General features: G+C 42.7%; 2 protein-coding genes across 2 annotated transcripts in view; one reads left to right on the forward strand and one right to left on the reverse strand.

Annotated features, from left to right (window-relative positions):
- LOC121571583 (collagen alpha-1(XI) chain-like) overlaps positions 1–12,122 on the forward strand; it is a 43,198-nt gene extending 31,076 nt beyond the window's left edge. Inside the window, 28 exon segments of the mRNA XM_045217415.1 lie at positions 77–130; positions 280–477; positions 607–660; positions 788–895; positions 1,012–1,119; positions 1,674–1,727; positions 1,889–1,942; positions 2,060–2,167; positions 2,279–2,332; positions 2,476–2,529; positions 2,732–2,785; positions 2,894–2,947; positions 3,080–3,187; positions 3,289–3,342; positions 3,576–3,629; positions 4,171–4,224; positions 4,394–4,447; positions 4,693–4,800; positions 5,049–5,102; positions 5,266–5,427; positions 5,630–5,683; positions 5,959–5,994; positions 6,115–6,168; positions 6,421–6,706; positions 8,405–8,517; positions 8,616–8,684; positions 8,961–9,197; positions 9,607–12,122. Coding sequence (XP_045073350.1) covers positions 77–130; positions 280–477; positions 607–660; positions 788–895; positions 1,012–1,119; positions 1,674–1,727; positions 1,889–1,942; positions 2,060–2,167; positions 2,279–2,332; positions 2,476–2,529; positions 2,732–2,785; positions 2,894–2,947; positions 3,080–3,187; positions 3,289–3,342; positions 3,576–3,629; positions 4,171–4,224; positions 4,394–4,447; positions 4,693–4,800; positions 5,049–5,102; positions 5,266–5,427; positions 5,630–5,683; positions 5,959–5,994; positions 6,115–6,168; positions 6,421–6,706; positions 8,405–8,517; positions 8,616–8,684; positions 8,961–9,197; positions 9,607–9,753 — 2,598 coding nt within the window. The 3' untranslated portion in view covers positions 9,754–12,122.
- A 679-nt stretch (positions 12,123–12,801) lies between these two features.
- Positions 12,802–16,661, reverse strand: hsd17b8 (hydroxysteroid (17-beta) dehydrogenase 8). Its single transcript, XM_041883117.2, has 9 exons — positions 16,564–16,661; positions 15,470–15,672; positions 15,128–15,244; positions 14,826–14,921; positions 14,625–14,710; positions 13,476–13,560; positions 13,325–13,367; positions 13,121–13,195; positions 12,802–13,016 (listed from the first exon to the last, which is right to left on the reverse strand). The coding sequence occupies exons 1-9, from the start codon at positions 16,607–16,609 to the stop codon at positions 12,997–12,999; spliced, it is 771 nt and encodes a 256-aa protein (XP_041739051.2). The 5' UTR covers positions 16,610–16,661; the 3' UTR covers positions 12,802–12,996.
- Between the last annotated feature and the right edge of the window lie 5,541 nt (positions 16,662–22,202).

Genomic DNA, 22,202 nt, shown 5'->3' on the forward strand with positions numbered 1-22,202 from the left:
TTAGCTGAGCTGATTGCATTAGGGGTTACACAAGGCTCTATTCAAGGCCCAATTAATTTAATGTTCTCTTCCACAGGGATTCCAAGGAAAGACTGGGCCACCCGGGCCTCCAGGTGTTGTTGGACCTCAGGTAAGATTAATGCAACTTTATTTTATTTACATTGTCCAGTGTCCAATCCATTTTGTATGGATCGTATCCAATGTATGGATTCACCTCCACCGTTCACTTTCCATCTTCAATACTCATTCCCCTCCTCTTCCTTCTCTTCATTGTCCCAGGGTCCCTCAGGAGAGACTGGCCCCCTGGGCGAGCGCGGTCACCCCGGGCCTCCAGGACCACCAGGCGAGCAGGGACTCTCCGGACCCTCTGGCAAGGAGGGAACTAAGGGAGACCCTGGTCCCCCAGGCGGCCCCGGGAAAGACGGGCCCCCAGGACTGAGAGGCTTCCCTGGAGAGAGAGGAATGCCTGGCACCCCGGTGAGCAGGCTGACCAACACTCTGTCTGCATCTAAAATGGCACCCTATTCCCTATATCACAGGGTGAGATGTCATACTGTATATAGATTGCACATGCAGTGTTTTAACTTGTTCCTGTCTGGTCTTTAGGGAGGTGGCGGACTGAAAGGAAGTGAAGGCCCAGCAGGACCTCCTGGAACAGCTGTACGTCTGACAATAATTACATCTGAAATGAATCATTGTGAAAATATGTAAAATAATGTGATGTACAGTATTTGTTGACGTCCACGTCACCTTGGCTGTAATCATGCCTGTAACCATACCTGTGCAGGGATCCCCAGGTGAGAGAGGACAAGCAGGCAGCGGAGGCCCCATCGGACCCCCAGGAAGACCCGGCCCCCAGGGGCCTCCAGGACCATCAGGAGAGAAGGGAGTGCCTGTGAGTACTTTTACGAAACATATCCGATATACAGAGCTGTCATTTCAGATTGAGTCATTGTTCTACTCTCTTCTCTATGTCTCGTATGTTCTCCCTCCCACCCCATTCCCTCTCAGGGTGAGAAAGGTCCGATCGGCCCCGCCGGTCGTGACGGTGTCCAGGGCCCAGTGGGTCTCCCAGGTGCTGCCGGAGCCATCGGAGTTCCAGGAGAGGATGGAGACAAGGCCAGTAACAACCATCATCTGTCTCTATCACATATCCAAACTACTGTATTACCACTTGAAACTATATCATAATGCTAATTTCAAACCACTTGAAACTATATCATAATGCTAATTTCAAACCACTGGAAACTATATCATAATGCTAATTTCAAACCACTGGAAACTATATCATAATGCTAATTTCAAACCACTTGAAACTATATCATAATGCCAATTTCAAACCACTTGAAACTATATCATAATGCCAATTTCAAACCACTTGAAACTATATCATAATACTAATTTCAAACCACTGGAAACTATTTCATAATGCTAATTTCAAACCACTTGAAACTATATCATAATGCTAATTCAAACCACTTGAAACTATATCATAATGCCAATTTCAAACCACTTGAAACTATATCATAATACTAATTTCAAACCACTGGAAACTATTTCATGATGCTAATTTCAAACCACTTGAAACTATATCATAATGCTAATTCAAACCACTTGAAACTATATCATAATGCCAATTTCAAACCTCTCGTAACAAAAGCCTTGTATTACAGGGTGAGGTTGGAGAGCACGGCCAGAAGGGAGCGAAGGGCGGCAAAGGAGAGCATGTGAGTGACATTACCGCCATTATTTTGCTGTCCATGTCAAATCCACAAATCACATTATGTTCCTTACATCTATTGTGTCTGAACAATATACTATAAATATGATTGTATCTGCTAAAGTACAGTGATACATTTGCCTACAATGAAACATTGTGTGTTGACAGGGTCCTCCCGGTCCACCAGGGCCAATGGGTCCACTTGGTCAACCCGGCGCTGCTGTAAGTAGAAACACTGAACTCCATCAATGTACAGTGTATTATCAATATTGCATCAGACACATTCACAGCATGGTGCCCCTCAGAAGTGACCCCTTCACTATTGTCTCCATTGTTCAGGGAGCTGATGGAGAACTAGGAGCCAGAGGTCAGCAGGGACCATTTGGGGCCAAGGGAGATGAAGGATCAAGAGGATTCCCAGGGGCCCCAGGTCCCATTGGACTGCAGGTATGATGACTGATTTCTGTTATGATTATATGATTTTAGCCTCAATACAATAGACTTGTGATTGTGACTCAATAGGTCAATGGCATCTCTAACTGTGAATGTATCTTGTAGGGATTGCCAGGCCCATCAGGAGAGAAGGGAGAGACTGGAGATGTCGGACCAATGGTGAGTGTCAACGATAAATTGGAGCAACCCAACAGATGATTGGATCTCATCATTATGAAGCCAATCATAATAGTTAAGGAAGAGGTATTGTTCGCATGAAACACACTAGGATATTGCAAACCTCTTTCTATCTGTCTCTTTAGGGTCCACCTGGCCCCCCAGGACCCCGTGGCCCTGCTGGTCCAAGCGGTGCTGACGTGAGTACCAGTCTTCTCTCAAAACGTTCCAGAAGCCTTTCCTCGCTATAGAATAATCATATTGAATTATTTAATTGTAATGGAGTTTTTATGCTACTGGTGAGATTATAAAGCCATCCCACATAAATACCTACTGTAGTTTCCCTTTTGATTTGAAATAATATATGTAATTATGGGTATGTTTATTTGTTTGTTTATTCAGGGTCCTCAAGGTCCTCCTGGTGGTCTGGGTAACCCTGGAAACCTGGGAGATAAGGTTTACATAACTTCACATTAACTTGATTTCCATGTTCTGTTGTAATAGTTATGATATGTGTTTGTGTGTACATGTATGTTCTGAGAACTGAACACATTGTGTTGACAGGGAGAGCCTGGCGAAGCTGGACCACCTGGAATCGGAGGAGAGCCAGGAAAGAAGGTGAGAGATTGATCCTTACTCTGTCTCTTTGGTTCTTCTAATGGGCCTGCAGGTATTGTCCCATACACATGTATTTGTTTCTATACATGGATGTTTTGTACTGTGAGTGACAGTGTTGTTGTCCAATGGCAGGGCCCACGTGGAGAGCACGGTGACAAGGGAGAGGCGGGACAACCTGGTGCTTCTGGCCCTGCTGGTGGAAGAGGAGGCCCTGGAGACGACGGACCCAAAGGAAACCCTGTATGTCAAACACTGCACTCTAGAGGAAAACACTGTCACGTAAATCACACTTAATCTGGAATGTTTTGGTCTAACTTTATGTCATTGTGTCTCTCTCCTAGGGCCCTGTTGGTTTCCCTGGCGACCCCGGTCCCCCTGGTGAACTCGGTCCCAGAGTGAGTATCTAAACACTCTTCACACACGTTTCATTTGATCTGTTTTGTTGTGGTTAAACAGATATTCCAATTCAGGTGTTCATAGCATTTCAGACCTAGTGAGTGCAATATTTGTCTGTGCTGGTGTATCTGTGAATCTTTTTCCATTATCAAAACCCCAAAAAAGTATCTACTTTTGACACTATCTTAGCAATTACCATACCTCGGATAATAACTCTGTTTCTCTTCTTTAGGGTCAAGATGGAGCAAAGGGAGAGAGAGGAGAGGACGGTGAACAAGGACAAGCTGTAAGTTGCCTAGTACCCAACTTACTATAGTTACTACATGGGCTCTTCAGGACTGTCCATGTAGCCTTCATTAAGCACTTTGAATTGGATGTTATTGGGTCATATATTGTCCATTTACGATCGCCCTGATTCAAAATGGCTCCCTGCAGCATTCAAGAGTAGTGTTTATAATGTGAAGCACTTCCTCTTAAGATATTCCCAAAAGCATTCAGACTTAAGCAATGTAATGGGGTCAGAGGAATAAAGGGCCATTGTGGCTATAGGTATGCAAATCTCAGCCCTAAACCATCTCACTTAAAGCCCTAGAAAAGTGTGTTTTCCATGTTGAAGCACCTGTTGAAACATAAGATGGCACTGCAGATTAAAGTTAGATGTCCTTCCTAGCAGTTCACCCTTAGAGCCTGTCTAGAATGTAGATTCATATGTAACTCCAAAAAAACAGCTACCAGTATGTATATTTTGGCTCAGTTCTTTATAGTTATTATTGACCCATTATAGGTCACTGAAGCGTTATAAATCATGATCATACTCTCTGCTGTAGGGATCTCCTGGACCCACTGGTGAGAATGGACCTCCTGGCGGACCTGGAAAGAGGGTAAGATCATTCAGCTCATCAGGCCAAACCACAACTATCATCCACAGACATTTCTGTTTGTTTTCAATGTATTATGTTTGATAGGTGCACATATCTACTCAATGAAGACTACTAGGTGGCCTATAACCAGTCATAACGTTTATAATATTACACATCGCTTATTTCCTAGGGTCTTGCTGGAACGAGAGGACCAGAGGGACGACAAGGAGAGAAGGGAACTAAGGTAAGAGTTCAAAGGTCATTGTTCAATGTATTGGCACTGGCAGTTTACCCTCTGGGTCATTTCTATCTATCTAGTGAGTCGCAAGCCATGCCAAACAGACCTGACACCAAATGTATATATCTCCCTCTGCTGTCAATAGTTTTCCAAATACATGCATTTGCTCAACTCACAACATACATTGGGGATTTGGAATATTGAAGTTTATCAATGTTTAATGTTATTTTTCTCTCTCTTTTTTTTCCCAGGGAGATCCAGGTGCCAACGGACCTCCAGGAAAGACAGGCCCCGTCGGACCTCAGGGTCAGCCAGGAAAACCAGGAACTGAGGGTCTGAGAGGACTCCCTGGATCAGTGGTGAGCGAGATGAGCTCACTCTTCCATGGACAGACTGGGCTGTTCAGTCTGTGGTTCAGTCTACTGTTCTAGTCTGTCTGTCTGTCTGTCTGTCTGTCTGTCTATATAGGTGTCCATCTGTCTTACTCTCTGCTCTATAGGGTCTAATTTAGGCTGTTCACTACTACTAGCTATGAACAACAGTGTAGCTGAGCTGTTTGATGTATTAGGCTGAGTGTCACTAACTTACATCTCATGATCTCTTCCAGGGTGCGCAAGGTTCTCCAGGCCTTGCCGGCCAGAAGGGACCTCCCGGACCACTGGTGAGATAAGACAGTGATATGTACATTAATAGATCTATAATAGATTGTATCTTCCACACTGTGTTGATCTATAGGCATACAGGGCTATATTGATGCTTAAATTGAATATACCCACTTCCTTAATCTGTATAGCTATAGTACCATCTCTCTCTCTCTCCTCCAGGGACCACCAGGCTTGCCAGGACTGCGTGGCGAGGGCGGTGACAAGGGAGAGAAGGGCCACTCAGGTCTGATCGGTCTGATTGGGCCCCCCGGAGAGCAGGGAGAGAAGGGAGACAGGGGACTGCCGGGGCCACAGGGGACACACGGGTCCAAGGGAGAGACTGTGAGTGACACCTGTCTCTCCTTAGCTGACATTAAAGAGCTTTGAAAGATACCGTATCTTTCCTCTGAGCACACGCACACTGGAAATATGATGTTGTTGTGTCTGTATGACACATCCCTATTGAACATGTATTCTATGTCACCCTTCAACAAACAGTTGAGTTCAGTGCTGATGCATTTATTGTGTGGTAACTGTGTTTTAGGGTGTCTCTGGAGGCAATGGGCCTATCGGTCCTGCTGGTCCTGCTGGTATGCCTGTGAGTAACTCCACCCTTTACCAGTTCTACATCACCTCTCCTGGTTCTTTTATCAGTATATCATGTAACATCCTCTATCACCATTGTGCTATTCTCAAAACAGAACCTGTAACATAGAAAGATTTAAGCATGAATGTATCCATGCCTTTTGTGTCTTGCGTGTCTGTTATGTCTCTCTAATCATTTGAATCTCCTCTTTTCTATGGCGGTATAACAGTGATAATAGTTAGCGTCTATTGAATGATAATCATTACTTCCCTGCGCCTCTTTCACAGGGTCCCCAAGGTGTCAAGGGAGCTAAGGGTGCTACAGTGAGTAGAACTCCTTCCTCCACACTCTGTAGTGTAATATCTGCTTCAATATTATAATGACTGTTGAGTACCATGTAGTGTATTGTTCAGTCTCTGATATCTCCTGTCTGTGTGTTCCAGGGAGGAGCTGGTCCCAAGGGAGAGAAGGGCGTCTCAGGACCCCCTGGGCCTCCAGTGAGTACCCATCCTTTGCGTAATCAGTTTACTCCATGAAACCAATTAAATACTCATACTTTACCGCCATTTTTCAGTAGTTTAGTCCTGTCTAGATCTGTGTCTAGTTGCTTACATCATTCTAGAGCATAGCATATATCTATGTGTACATCTACAGTTTTCAGTTCAAACATAAATAAGTTAACTGAAACCTAAATCTATTAATCATTATTAACCAATAATAATCTTTCTCTGTGACCCTCCTCCAATCAGGGTCCTCCAGGCGACGTCATCCAGCCACTGCCCATCCAAATCTCCAAGAAGTCCAAGCGCTCCATCGATGCCAGCCGGATGCTGTTCGAGACAGACGAGGAGGCAGTCGCAGCCGACGCCACCGGCACAGAGTTCTTGACAGGCAGTGAGGGCATGGAGGAGATCTTCGGCTCACTGAACTCGCTGCGACAGGAGATCGAGACCATGCGCTTCCCTCTGGGCACCAAGGACAGCCCTGCACGCACCTGCCAGGACCTCAAACTCAGCCAGCCAGAGCTCAAAGACGGTACGGGGCTTTCAGGTGTAAAACAATTCACAAAAATGTGGCAATTCTGACTTCACACAGGGGATTTTTTTAAAGACTGAGGAACTCCTACAAAGACTTTATTAGGTTCACTTTTAACTAAAGTCTAAGTCTATTTTTAGTTGTTTTGGCTCTGTACTCCAGCACTTTGGATTTGAAATGATACAATGACTGTCAGCTTTAATTTTAGGGTATTTCCATCCATATCGGGTGAACTGTTTAGAAATTACAGCATTTTTTGTACATAGTCCCCCCATTTTAAGGGATCAAAAGTATTGGGACAAATTCAGTTGTGTGTATTGAAGTATTAAAAAATGGTGTATTTGGTCCCATATTCCTGATTTAGTATTTAGTAAATGTAGTATTTGGTCCCATATTCCTGATTTAGTATTTAGTAAATGTAGTATTTGGTCCCATATTCCTGATTTTGTATTTAGTAAATGTAGTATTTGGTCCCAACTTGTTGGATACATTTGCTGTTTGTTTTGGTTGTTTCAGATTATTTGTGCCCAATAGAAATGAATGGTTAATAATGTATTGTGTCATTTTGAAGTCACTTTTATTGTAAATAAGAATAGAATATGTTTCTAAACACTTCTACATTAATGTGGGTACTACCATGATTACGGATAGTTGTGAATAATGATGAGTGAGAAAGTTACAGATGCCCAAATATCATTACCCCCCCCAAAAATGCGAACTTCCCCTGTTATTGTAATGCTGAGAGGTTAGCATGTCTTTGGGGTATCATATTTGTGTGTCTAACTTTCTCACTCATCATTATTCACGATTCATTCAGGACTATCAGTAATCATGGTAGCATCCACATTAATTTAGAAGTGTTTAGAAACATATTATATTCTTATTTACAATAAAAGTGTCTCCAAAATAATGAAATACATTATTTACCATTTAATTTCTATTGGGCACAAAATAATCTGAAACACAACCAAAACAAACAGCAAATGTATCCAACAAGTTTGTAGTCACAAGCTTAATGTAGTCATTGTGTGCCAGGAATATGGAACCAAATACTAAACTTTGACTACTTTAATACACATATAACAGAATTTGTCCCAATACTTTTGGTCCCCTAAAATGGGGGGACTATGTACAAAAAGTGCTGTAATTTCTAAATGGTTCACCCCATATGGATAAAAAAAATACCCTAAAATTAAAGCTGACAGTCTGCACTTTAACCTCATAGTTAGTCATTGTATCATTTCAAATCCAAAATGCTGACAGAGCCAAAACAACAAAAAATGTGTCACCGTCACAATACTTTTGGAGCTCACTGTATTAGTTTGTAGCCCAAACCGTTTGAGAACGCTACAGACGTAATCATGAGGAGACCGATTTTTGGGATGTCTCCTGGTCTGACAAACACCAGTGTAGCTCAGCCACCTTCCACCGCAAACACGGAAGGCCGACATCGGCGCATGAAGTGGATTGAGACGCAGCCCATGCAAAAAACCTCTCTAGCTTAAACAAACGGATTTCAATGGGGATTTTGTATTATGCTAATTAGGTTGACGCGCGGGTGCGTCAATCAGTCATTAATACAAAGAAAGATAAATGCCGACTTCACATTAAGTAATTTGAGTCACATTAAGTCACATATTAAGTCATTTGAATTCCTTGTTGTTTAGTCGTGCCTCATCTCTCTGCTCCCCCCTGTAGGAGAGTACTGGATCGACCCGAACCAGGGTTGCTCTCGCGACTCTCTCAAGGTGTTCTGTAACTTCACCGCCGGTGGGGAGACCTGCCTGTACCCCAGCAAGGGCATAGACACGGTGAGAAGAGAGACTGCGCTTATCAGTCAGTAATGTACACACAAACTCTACCCTGAAGTAGCTGTATGTTTAAACATACATCTAATTGTCTCTCTTAGGTAAAGCTCAACTCTTGGACCACAGAGAAACCAGGCTCCTGGTACAGTGAGTTTGCAACTGGCAGCAAGGTTAGTTTGAGTTTATTACACCAATGTGCAGAATCCCAGAGGGACATTCATTATAGTCCATTAGTGTGTGATGTTTGACCTGGCTATCAACAAATGGGTAAAGATTAAGGTCAATCGGGAAAATTATCAAAGCATTATCATAACTCTGTCACTAAGCAACATTTTTATTTAGTGTCAGGTTGACATATCACACTCTGCTTTTAATGCTTGTTATAGCTTTCACCTCTACCAGCTTCATCAGTTTTTATCTCATGGGACATCCTCTCTCCCCCCTAGCTCTCGTACGTGGACTCTAATGGAGAGCCGATCGGCGTGGTACAGTTGGGCTTCCTGCGGCTGCTGAGTGTCCAGGCCCGCCAGAACCTCACCTACCACTGCCACCACTCCGTGGCCTGGGCCGACCGCACAGCCAATAACGTCCACAAGAGGGCGCTGCACTTCCAGGGCGCCAACGATGAGGACATCAGCTATGAGACCAGCCCATACGTCAAGGCCCTGGTCGATGGCTGTTCTGTGAGTCTCATTTAATTGGTTTATTTCAACAGTGTGGTCCACTCAGTAACAATTGCCAGTGTTGGGAACCAAAAGCCATCTCTCTAGCTTACTCACCTCTCTGTGTGGACATTCAAGTTATGATGCTTATCTCAAGTATCTCAAAAATAAACTAAGAAACCTGAGATTTTATAGGGGGTCTGGGGTATATCCCCCCTTAGGTTTTTTTTAAAAGAAAAATGTGTCAGAAATCCCTGAAAGTTGCTCTATTATTTATCTGATGTAGGCTAATTGAATCATTTCCCTCTCAGCAGTCAATAAGAACACATGCCAATACAAAAAGTACACACAATCAAAGTATAATAAAAAATCCTAGGCAGATACCCTTGCGTCAGGTGTAGTGATCTCACCTGTCTCTCTCTGTCCGCAGTATCGTAAGGGCTTCGACAGGACAGTGTTGGAGGTGAACACGCCCCAGGTGGAGCAGCTTCCTCTGCGGGACCTCAAGATCACAGACTTTGGGGAGAGCAAGCAGAAATTTGGCTTTGAAGTGGGACCTGTCTGTTTCCTGGGCTAAAACACAGTGCAGAGAAACAGACACGTATAGAATATACACTTACACTGATGCACACACACACTCTGTCACAAACACTGATGCACTTAACACAAACATTGACATAGACAAACCAATATACAGTACATGCCCAGTAATTTGTAAATGTATTTCATGATACCAAGCACATTCACATACACGACCATACACACACACACACACACACACACACACACACACACACACACACACACACACACACACACACAAATACTGTTGTGAAACAGACATGCACTCACTCAAGTACATGCCCAGGGGAAAACATCTCCCAAATAGAAATGGACGACAAGAGAAAAGTAGAACACAAACATTCTCACGAAGAGGAGACCAAAGATCGATTGCGAGAACGAGAGATAGCGTTCTGACCGTTAACAGAATAAAACCGTGTTATTTTCCAACAAACAGCTGGCCCAAAGAGCTGTCTCCTCCTTCCGTACACGCCAGAGCCCTCTGTCGCGGACCCCCCTCTCACTCCTCTCTCCTCCCCACTGTCTCTCTTTCGAGTTGTCTCACCCACTCTACCTCTCTGCTTCGCCCTGCCCACACACTTGTACATCTCCTACATCCAAGCCCGCCCCATCCAAGCATCACTTCCTGCCTCACCACATTAAGGGGAAACCAATGAAAGAATGGGAGTTCCACAAAGAACATATAGGACCCGAAAACAGCCGAGCCTGTAGCCAACCAGGCCTGAAGACGTCTACTGTACGTCCATGTTGTCTAGCTAAGTGAATTTTCTATTCATCTCCACAGTGAAATTCTGTACCAAACAGCCCTTGATATCATACAACTTTATCAGTCTAACATTACAGTTATCCTAAAGCAGGATATAATAGAGGTGGGTGAATAGAAACTTTACGGTGCTTTGTGGAGATCGAGTGGAGTGTAAGTAAAGCTGTGAGATCTCTAGTTTTAACACGGCTTTAACTTAAGGTGTGAATATCAACAGTTCTTTGCTCAGTACTGTAATAATAAAGTCCTAACCGCAATGTACTGTCTCTGAACTGTATGGCTGTTTATTATTGGGCAAATAATGTTGCATGCAATGGGACGGAAGGGTGTCTTTGCCTTCTCCAAGTATCAATGAATCAAAAGCCATTAACCTTGTAAATTGTACTGAACTTGATGTATGGTACATGTATTTTTAATAATTGTTACAACTATCATACAGGCCAGAACTGGAGTTGCTAGACCAGCGAATAGGCCACAATGCCATCAAACCAGTCCAGTATTTACAGGTGTGATGCCTGGAATTGTATTGTTTTATGTAGAACACAGGTTACGTTCCAGGATTTGTGACATTCCATCTCTTTTCAAGCAGGGAAGGTATCAGGGTTAAATATGTATATGAGCTTAATAGATGAAGACCAAAAGTTCTCTCTTACAACAGTGAATAAATGCATGCTTTCAAAAACTGTGGCAAGGTGCTAATTATACCAAAGCGTTAATATATTCAGCATGAATAATTCAAGTTTGTCTCTATCACAGCCACATGATGCTGTCACCAGTTCTCCTACTGGAAATGTGCATTAGAATCCATTTGTACAGACATAGTGATATTCTATTGTATTTATTGAAAACAAACAGGGTGCTTTAAACAACGACAAACCAAATATGCCAGTCGAATGTGGTATTTCATTTTGTATTTATTTCCTGTAGTTCTCACTTGACGGTTAAAACAATTAAATACATATTAAACAAACACTAACCCGAGTTATCTGTGCACACCCCCTTGGTCTATGCATGTCAACAGTTATGGTGAAAAATAAAACATGTAATTTGTGGCCATATCACATTGTAACTCTTTAGCATTCATGAACTGTGTTGTTACGATTGCTTCTGTTGTAATGATTAAATGGGGACTCTCCAATGCTGTCACATTTCATTGCGGTTTGCCAATGCTGGGCAGAGCTGTGCTGCAGGAGTATGGCGAGGGGCGACAAACAGACACCGGGATTCTACGGTTGTGAGAACACAGTGGGCAGGGGATAGCTAGCGGGAGGGAGGGAAAATTCTAGCAACCACCTGGGGAAAAATTACTAAGATTTTGTTTGTAAGTAATGTAATGTGGCTATGGGGTTGAATATCATTATGGGTATTTTGGTTTGTTTTTCTTTTGATATTGCAGAGAAGGGGGGATTGACCGAAACTAAACCCAGAGGTGAAAAAATTATGTCCTTGTGATTCTCGAGAGAAAATTGCATCTATTGGTTAGTTTTTTTTGTTAAAGACAAATGTTTCAACAAAATATGGTGCTGAAAAGAGAAAAAGTATTATTTTATGTAATTTTTTTTAAATGTTTGTTTCTGTAATATATAATCTTTTTAAAAAGAGCTGCTCGACTCCCTTGTTTTATTTTTCCTTGTCCCTCTCCTTTTTCTTCCTCAACTGGCTGGTGTTGCATGTTGCCCTGGGTTACACAATGGCTAGTATTTTATTTATTATTCCATTCTTCATACAACGGCTCAGACAGCTGAATACAACCACATCATTCACAAATCTCTAGTTAACTTACCACCTGTGTGTGAACACAGAATCAGTCACATCCCAACCTTATTTCCACTATATATCACCCCAATAGATCACTTCTAGTGTTTTCACCCCAGTTTGGTTCTGATCTATGGCTGCCTCCTTACCTTTTTCCCCCTCTACAGTCCACTGTTCTCTTATTTTTTTTGCTACGTTTTCTGTTGGTTTTTGTTTTGCTTCAGTTTCACTGTCTTGGTTTGTTGTTTTCCGTTCGAAGTCTCCAATTAAACCACATGCCAACGCATTTTCTCTGTGTGCATACTGTATAAGTGTGTCTGTGTGTGAAGTCAGCCTTTTGTGTTTATAAACATCTCTAAATCCAACCGTGTTAGTAATGACTAAGTTTCCCTAGTTAAATGATAGTAACTGCACATAAATGTAGAGGGTTTAGAGGCGTAACTTGGTTACATTTGGAAACCTCTAAACACTGACCCTCTCTCTGTATTGGGAACTCTCTCCACAACACGAGATCTCAAAAGTTACAAACATCAGTTGAAATTTATTGCACAATCACATTTACCTTGTACATATTGACTAGATTTACAAAACAAGATCGATCCCCAATCAGTTGTATTATTACAAGTGAAGGCACAATGTGAACATTGAATCAATATACAATTACTGGACCTAGATGGGAACTTGCCTCATTGGTCTTAATGAGGATGATGGAAAGTTGTCTCAGCCAATGAAAAGGCCTCCTGAAGGTGAGTAAGAAATGCTTTTGTTAACAGGACAGCAGTAAAAGGCATTTCCTGTTAAACATTAATCAATCATTTTAATGTATTTCAGGTGGGTCCATTACCTGTTACTTCAATACTGGTTCCAGTGATGTAGCGAGAGTCATCTGAAGCCAGAAAGGCACATACATCAGCTACCTCTATACACAGAGAGAGAGAGAGAGAGAGAGGGGTTAAGTCTTATAACTTGACTATAAAGGGTACGGAGCTCTGCATTTGTGATGTGCTCTATAGCACAGAGGTGTACAGTATGTATACAGTATTCTCACCTGCAGGCTCTCCCATCCTTCCCAGTGGCACCATGGACGTAAACTGCACACACACACAAAACAACACAGCAAGTTAAATACACACTTCTATACAAAAACAACATTCAGGAGGTCACTTTCTATCTAATATAAAAGGAGAACTCAGTCGTACCTGACTGATTACTTTCTCTGGCACTTTATCAGTCATGGGTGTTGTTATAAACCCTGGTAACACACAGTTACACCGGATCCCAAATCTGGAGAAAGAGAGCAGTTGTATTTTAGGTTTTAGGTCATACTTCAAACCACCCTGGGTCCTGTTTACCAAACGCATAGGAGCAACCTTCATAGGAGCATCGTTAAACGCTCGAGCTGTTTCCCAAAACCATTGTTACTGAAGTTGTACTTGAAACGCTCTTTATTTACAGACTGCCTCAGACCACTCGTGGTAGAACAGCTAAGTGGTCGTTTGATGCTTTTTTTGCCCCTTTCTGAGTCACTTTTAAACACAGAAGATCTCCGCTAAACATAGAACCAAGCTGTTTATCTGTCGCTCTGTGACCGCCAATAACTTCAGAATGAAGTTGACTACAAATACAAAGTTGCCAATGTCTTTGCATTTGTTACAAACAAGCGAAGGATAAAAAGATGCTTCAAATGAAAACTTAGCTGACTGCATAAAAACATACAGTAGGCTTAAAGGCTACATGGGCCTATATATTTCAGTCAATTGAGTTCTATTTTGCTAATTGTAGGCTACACTGTCTAATTTCATGTTGTGTTACAACATGTGCACAATGATGTGATTAAGTTATTATAGGGTAAGCATTACAATAAACCACCTCAATATTTGCAGCCATATAGGTGATGATATATCTCTAGGAGCTGATCCATCGTCAGTATTGTGGACTAATTCTAATGTTAAGGTAAGAGAAAGCTGATCCGAGAGATCCTATCAGATGGACACATGCTCCAACGACCCACTGGTGTTTTGGGAAACGCATGTTACATCTTTGGCCATAGGAACGATGGATTATTAAAACACTCATAAGCCTAAGTTCCATCGCTATCAGGAAACTGGGCCCTGCTCACTACAGAATGTTTATAGGCTATTTATCTTCTCTCTATTGGTGAATGGGTAACATTTGGGGTGTTGAAATCAAATGCAGGATCGTGTTCAGTAGGCACGGCACAGAAGAAAACAGCCCAAAAAGGGTAGGTACCATCTCAACTTGTATAATATGAAATGCTCATTTTTGTTTCTATTGCAAAACATTTAGCTACGGTTTGCCCTAATGAACATAACCCAGGTGTGCCTTACCTGCTCAGCTCCTTGGCTGCAGTTCTGGTCAGGCCCTCCACACCTGCTTTGGAAGCAGAGTAGTTTGCCTGTCCAATATTGCCTACCTGGTAACAGCCAGAAACATAAAGAGAATGTTAAAGAATGGCAGGAATAAATGTAAGTCTGTTGAAAGCTAATAACCTATGCCTGGAGTGCCAATAGCTAAGACGTTGGACTCGCCTTGCCCACAATGCTGCCTACAGTAATAATGGAGCCTTTAGGTGCTCCACAGGCAACCAGAGCCTTGCCAACAGCCTGAGTCAGGAGGAATGTGCCCTGAGAGAGAGAGGGGGAAAGATAGAGGAGTTTGTTGAATACGAGGTTAGGAAGCACTGTTTATTTTAAAAACATTTTAACTCTCTGATTTTGGTGTAACAACATAAACGAATCACTGAACCTAAACAGAGAGAGAAACCCTTGCTTCTTTTCTTCCACTCATTTAAATATATTGTGGCCAGGACAATAAGAACAAAGGGTTATACCTTTAGATTGACTTGGATAACCTTGTCAAAGTCCTTGTCCTCCATTTTCAGGAGGAACTCATCCTGAGTGATCCCTGCAGCGTTCACACATATTGTGGGAGGCTGGAAGTACCGACACTGCAGGAGGGTATCACAGCACATTGTTTATGAGTTAATCACTTATGGCATTCAGACTCACTCACACAAAATGTCTCTTCTGATTCAGGCAATTTCTAACTTCTCGATTGTGTTGTTGAAGAACTGAGTGAAGTGCTTTAGGTCAAGGTCCAAAAACGTTACATGACTGATTTATTATCCTAGTAGGAGACACCAGCATGTGGTTAAGGATAATCAGTCAATCACCTGTATGCTTGTGAGTAGCTTCTCTACACTCTCCCTTGATGAAACATCCACGGCAGCCGCCATGTGGTCCTGCCCTTTGTGGTCATGGTTCAGACTGCCCAGGGTCTGATTGGCTGACTCCTCGCTGATGTCAGCGACCACTACCGTGGCACCCTCGGAGGCAAATCGCTGGCATACGGCTCGGCCAATCCCGCTGCCCCCTCCTGGAGATAATGGGTAGTGCAAAAATGTAGGCGGCAATCTGCTGCAGCTCACAGCAGGTAAAGAGAGGGCTATATACCACTTGGATGTTCTGTAAATAAGGTCTATAATAAAGGACTGATGATTGGTCACCTACACATGAGCGGTCGCCTATAAGCAGGGAGGGTATTATTTCTATCTTGCCTTTATTTCATCTGAGTGAAGATTCTTGTAAGGCAACATTAGGGAGTTTTTCCTAGCCACCGTGCTCCTACATTTGCATTGCTTGCTGTTTGGGGTTTTAGGCTGGGTTTCTGTATAGCACTTTGTGACATCTGCTGATGTAAAAAGGGCTTTATAAATAAAATTTGATTGATTGAACATTATTGTCGTCTTCACCTTTTATCCAATGAGAGTGACATAGCTGTCTCATCAGGCAAAGGTGAAGACAACAATTTTTTTAACCAATTAAAATGGCCTAGGCTACTCTAAAGAAAATGTATGTTTATGTTAAGTTGACTTAAATGGGATATTGTCATTAAGGTTTCATTAACAAATTGTTTTGGACGGCTATGTTGCTGTTGAGATACCACAGGACAGATTTTTTTTTTTTTAAAGCAAACGTTCTCAAGAATGTCTGAAGATGATATACTGTAACAGTGATGTAGCTTAGTCGAAACAATGTTAACGTTACAACGACTGTTAACTACAATCTTGCACTGCAACGAAATAAAATGATTGAAGCCCAACAACTAGACCAAGGGTCAGCTACAACAACACAAGTTATTGCGCCTAGCTAAGCACATATATCTGCTCTACTAATTCCCTACAGAGAACTGCAGTTATATTTACCTACCTTACATATGTATTAAGTTAAATATAAAGGCCGACGAAGCGTGAAAGAAGACACTAACCCGTGACAACTGTCAACCTTGATATGAGCCGTGTGGTGGCCGCCATGATGGTTGTTGTTGAAGATCGAGTCGTTCTCTCTTGATCCAGGAGATGGCGCCACGGGACAGGTTTTGTTTGAGCTCATATCTCTGTGACTAGCCAGCTTGTAGTCCTAAAAAAATGAATGAGTTTCCTCTGGTTCATTCTAACCTAACGTGGGTTCATTCAGACATTCCTAAGGGGGAAATTAATGGGGAATTAATGGGGTTAGGAGAACACAGACTTAGGAGATCTTATACGTTTTGTTGTATGAGATAATATCAGTCAGTGTTAACATTACCTTTTATGTGCTTTATGTGCTTGTTTTGATTGCAGAAACGCTTCAAAAACACAAAAATTTGGTTGGCTGATGAAGATTATCTCACAGCACGAAATCTGCTAAACCTGTGTTTACCACAGACCGTATTTTTGGGGGTTTAACCCCATTAATTTCCCCATAGGCTTTGGCCAATGAGCCATGGCAGAGTAACTGCCTTCAAAAAGACAGCATTACTATTGCTCTCTATATTTTAATTGCAGCAGGTAATACAGAAATAATCCTATTTTGACCTAATATGGAAAGCTATAGGCACAAACATTCAGACAAAGCAATTAAACTTCAATAGGCCTATACAGTATCAGTGTTTTTCAACCTGTGGCTCGTGATCCGCTGGGGTACTGCAGATGGTCTGGGAATATTTTTAGATTTTTAAGGATTCTCAGCGATGCGAAGCCATGAACACCTATTGTTATTGTCTGAATCCTTCTTATTTCTTGTTTCTTGACATGGTCAAATAACTCAAGCATAGATTGGTAACTTTTTTTCTAATTTGGCATACAGAAACTAGAGGCCATGAGTAAATTGGTCAAAAAGAATGGCACCGATTGGCCTATAGGGGGCACTGTTATAAGCAGTCTCACTTAAACCCTCATATTCAACGCCCCGTTTGACCTAAAGACTTAAAACTTTATATGTAGGTGTCTTTCTTTATGCTGAACAAATTTGCCCCAAGGACCCATAAGGTCTGTCAGGATAGATTTCAAAACGTATTCTCATGAACCATAAGTCCAAATAACACCATTTATTTATGCTACTATGATAAAATAATATGTTAAATTCTCTCTAACCAATCCTCCAACTCCTTTACCATGATGCACCAATCTAAAAGACAGGCCAAAAAACACAATCTCAGCTAAACGCTCTATCATTTTATTTATTTTTTTACCTTTATTTAACCAGGTAAGCCAGTTGAGAACAAGTTCTCATTTACAACTGCGACCTGGCCAAGATAAAGCAAAGCAGTGCGATAAAAACAACAACACAAAGTTACATATGGGGTAAACAAAACATAAAGTCAAAAATACAACAGAAAATATATATACAGTGTGTGCGAATGTAGTAAATTATGGAGGTAAGGCAATACATAGGCCATAGTGCAAAATAGTTACAATTTCGTATTAACACTGGAATGATAGATGTGCCAAAGATGATGTGCAAATAGAGATACTGGGGTGCAAATTAGCAAAATAAATAACAATATGGGGATGAGGTAGTTGGGTGGGCTAATTTCAGAATGGCTGTGTACAGGTGCAGTGATCGGTAAGCTGCTCTGACAACTGATGCTTAAAGTTAGTGAGGGAGATAAGAGTCTCCAGCTTCAGAGATTTTTGCAGTTCGTTCCAGTCATTGGCAGCAGAGAACTGGAAGGAATGGCGGCCAAAGGAGGTGTTGGCTTTGGGGATGACCAGTGAGATATACAGTGGGGGAAAAAAAGTATTTAGTCAGCCACCAATTGTGCAAGTTCTCCCACTTAAAAAGATGAGAGAGGCCTGTAATTTTCATCATAGGTACACGTTAATAACTATGACAGACAAAATGAGAAAAAGAATTCCAGAAAATCACATTGTGGGATTTTTAATGAATTTATTTGCAAATTATGGTGGAAAATAAGTATTTGGTCAATAACAAAAGTTTCTCAATACTTTGTTATATACCCTTTGTTGGCAATGACACAGGTCAAACGTTTTCTGTAAGTCTTCACAAGGTTTTCTCACACTGTTGCTGGTATTTTGGCCCATTCCTCCATGCAGATCTCCTCTAGAGCAGTGATGTTTTGGGGCTGTCGCTGAGCAACATGGACTTTCAACTCCCTCCAAAGATTTTCTATGGGGTTGAGATCTGGAGACTGGCTAGGCCACTCCAGGACCTTGAAATGCTTCTTACGAAGCCACTCCTTCGTTTCCCGGGCGGTGTGTTTGGGATCATTGTCATGCTGAAAGACCCAGCCACGTTTCATCTTCAGTGCCCTTGCTGATGGAAGGAGGTTTTCACTCAAAATCTCACGATACATGGCCCCATTCATTCTTTCCTTTACACGGATCAGTCGTCCTGGTCCCTTTGCAGAAAAACAGCCCCAAAGCATGATGTTTTCAACCCCATGCTTCACAGTAGGTATGGTGTTCTTTGGATGCAACTCAGCATTCTTTGTCCTCCAAACACAACGAGTTGAGTTTTTACCAAAAAGTTCTATTTTGGTTTCATCTGACCATATGACATTCTCCCAATCCTCTTCTGGATCATCCAAATGCACTCTAGCAAACTTCAGACGGGCCTGGACATGTACTGGCTTAAGCAGGGGGACACGTCTGGCACTGCAGGATTTGAGTCCCTGGCGGCGTAGTGTGTTACTGATGGTAGGCTTTGTTACTTTGGTCCCAGCTCTCTGCAGGTCATTCACTAGGTCCCCCCGTGTGGTTCTGGGATTTTTGCTCACCGTTCTTGTGATCATTTTGACCCCACGGGGTGAGATCTTGCGTGGAGCCCCAGATCGAGGGAGATTATCAGTGGTCTTGTATGTCTTCCATTTCCTAATAATTGCTCCCACAGTTGATTTCTTCACACCAAGCTGCTTACCTATTGCAGATTCAGTCTTCCCAGCCTGGTGCAGGTCTACAATTTTGTTTCTGATGTCCTTTGACAGCTCTTTGGTCTTGGCCATAGTGGAGTTTGGAGTGTGACTGTTTGAGGTTGTGGACAGGTGTCTTTTATACTGATAACAAGTTCAAACAGGTGCCATTAATACAGGTAACGAGTGGAGGACAGAGGAGCCTCTTAAAGAAGAAGTTACAGGTCTGTGAGAGCCAGAAATCTTGCTTGTTTGTAGGTGACCAAATACTTATTTTCCACCATAATTTGCAAATAAATTCATAAAAATCCACAATGTGATTTTCTGGATTATTTTTTCTCAATTTGTCTGTCATAGTTGACGTGTACCTATGATGAAAATTACAGGCCTCTCTCATCTTTTTAAGTGGGAGAACATGCACAATTGGTGGCTGACTAAATACTTTTTTTCCCCACTGTACCTGCTGGACCGCAGACTACGGATGGGTGTTGCTATGGTGACCAGTGAGCTAAGATGAGGCAGGGATTTGCCTAGCAGGGATTTATAGATGACCTGGAGCCAGTGGGTTTGGCGACTAATATGTAGTGAGGGCCTGCCAACAAGAGCGTACAGGTCACAATGATGAGGAGTATATGGGGCTTTGGTGACAAAACGGATGGCACTGTGGTAGACTACATCCAATTTTCTGAGTAGAGTGTTGGAGGCTATTTTGTAAATGACATTGCCGAAATCAAGGATCGGTAGGATATTCCGTTTTACGAGGGCATGTTTGGCAGCATGAGTGAAGGAGGCTTTGTTGCGAAATAGGAAGCCGATTCTAGATCTAACTTTTGATTGGAGATGCTTAATGTGAGTCTGGAAGGAGAGTTTACAGTCTAACCAGACACCTAGGTATTTGTAGTTATCCACATACTCTAGGTCAGACCCGCCAAGAGTAGTGATTCTAGTCGGGTGGGCGGGTGCAAGCAGCGTTTGGTTGAAGAGCATGCATTTAGTTTTACTAGTGTTTAAGAGCAGTTGGAGGCTATGGAAGGAGTGTTGTATGGCGTTGAAGCTCGTTTGGAGGTTTGTTAACACAGTGTCCAATGAAGGGCCAGATGTATACAAAATGGTGTCGTCCGCATAGAGGTGGATCCGAGCGTCACCAGCAGCAAGAGCGACATCATTGATATACACAGATAATAGAGTCGGCCCGAGAATTGAACCCTGTGGCACCCCCATAGAGACTGCCAGAGGTCCAGACAACAGGCCCTCCGATTTGACACATTGAACTCTATCTGAGAAGTCGTTGGTGAACCAGGCGAGGCAGTCATTTGAGAAACCAAGGCTATTTAGTCTGCCAATAAGAATGCGGTGGTTGACAGAGTCGAAAGCCTTGCCAGGTCGATGAAGATGGCTGCGCAGTACTGTCTTTTATCGATCGCGGTTATAATATCATTTAGGACCTTGAGCGTGGCTGAGGTGCACCCATGACCAGCTCGGAATCCGGATTGCATAGCGGAGAAGGTATGGTGGGATTCGAAATGGTCGGTGATCTGTTTGTTAACTTGGCTTTCAAATACTTTCAAAAGGCAGGGCAGGATGGATATAGGTCTGTAACAGTTTGGATCTAGAGTGTCACCCCCTTTGAAGAGGGGGATGACCGCGGCAGCTTTCCAATCTCTGGGGATCTCAGACGTTATGAAAGAGAGGTTGAACAGGCTAGTAATAGGGGTTGCGACAATTTCGGCGGCTAATTTTAGAAATAAAGGGTCCGGATTGTCTAGCCCAGCTGATTTGTAGGGGTCCAGATTTTTCAGCTCTTTCAGAACATCAGCTGTCTGAATTTGTGTGAAGGAGAAGCGGGGGGGGCATGGGCAAGTTGCAGCGGAGGGTGCAGAGCTGGTGGCCGGGGTAGCGGTAGCCAGGTGGAAAGCATGGCCAGCCGTAGCAAAATGCTTGTTGAAATTCTCGATTATTGTAGATTTATCGGTGGTGACAGTGTTTCCTAGCCTCAGTGCAGTGGGCAGTTGGGAGGAGGTGCTCTTATTCTCCATGGACTTTAAAGTGTCCCAAAACTTTTTGGAGTTAGTGCTACAGGATGCACATTTCTGTTTGAAAAAGCTAGCCTTTGCTTTCCTAACTGATTGTGTATATTGGTTCCTGACTTCCCTGAAAAGTTGCATATCGCAGGGGCTGTTCGATGCTAATGCAGTATGCCACGGGATGTTTTTGTGCTGGTCAAGGGCAGTCAAGTCTGAGGAGAACCAGGGGCTATATCTGTTCTTAGTTCTGAATTTTTTGAACGGGGCATGCTTATTTAAGATTGAGAGGAAAGCACTTTTAAAGAACAACCAGGCATCCTCTACTGACGGAATGAGGTCAATATCCATCCAGGATACCCGGGCCAGGTCAATTAGAAAGGCCTGCTCGCTAAAGTGTTTTAGGGAGCGTTTGACAGTGATGAGGGGTGGTCGTTTGACCGCGGACCCATTACGGACGCAAGCATGCCCACCTACACGCTCTAATGTCATGCCTAAGTGTGCATGACATTAGAGCGTTCTGCTGAGGTGTTGTTTGCTCTGTCTTTTGGATGGATACATCATAGTACAGGAGCTGGAGGATTGTGAATACATTGAGGACCTCTCTGTGTGCACTGTTCAACCTTGGCAAATACACAATATATACACAAAAGTATGTGGACACCCCTTCAAATTAGTGGATTTGGCTATTTC

The sequence above is a fragment of the Coregonus clupeaformis genome, unplaced genomic scaffold (assembly GCF_020615455.1).
Source record: "Coregonus clupeaformis isolate EN_2021a unplaced genomic scaffold, ASM2061545v1 scaf1055, whole genome shotgun sequence".
NCBI lineage: Eukaryota > Metazoa > Chordata > Actinopteri > Salmoniformes > Salmonidae > Coregonus > Coregonus clupeaformis.

What these genes read in the sequence shown, in the direction of transcription:
- hsd17b8 (XM_041883117.2), bottom strand. Translation starts at nt 16,609, where the DNA reads ATGGCGGCCACCACACGGCTCATATCAAGGTTGACAGTTGTCACGG. An exon ending in CAGAGAAAGTAATCAGTCAG is followed by an intron (nt 13,368 to 13,475) that starts GTACGACTGAGT and finishes GTGTGTGTGCAG; the next exon opens with TTTACGTCCATGGTGCCACT. An exon ending in AACCAGTATTGAAGTAACAG is followed by an intron (nt 13,017 to 13,120) that starts GTAATGGACCCA and finishes ACTCACCTTCAG; the next exon opens with GAGGCCTTTTCATTGGCTGA.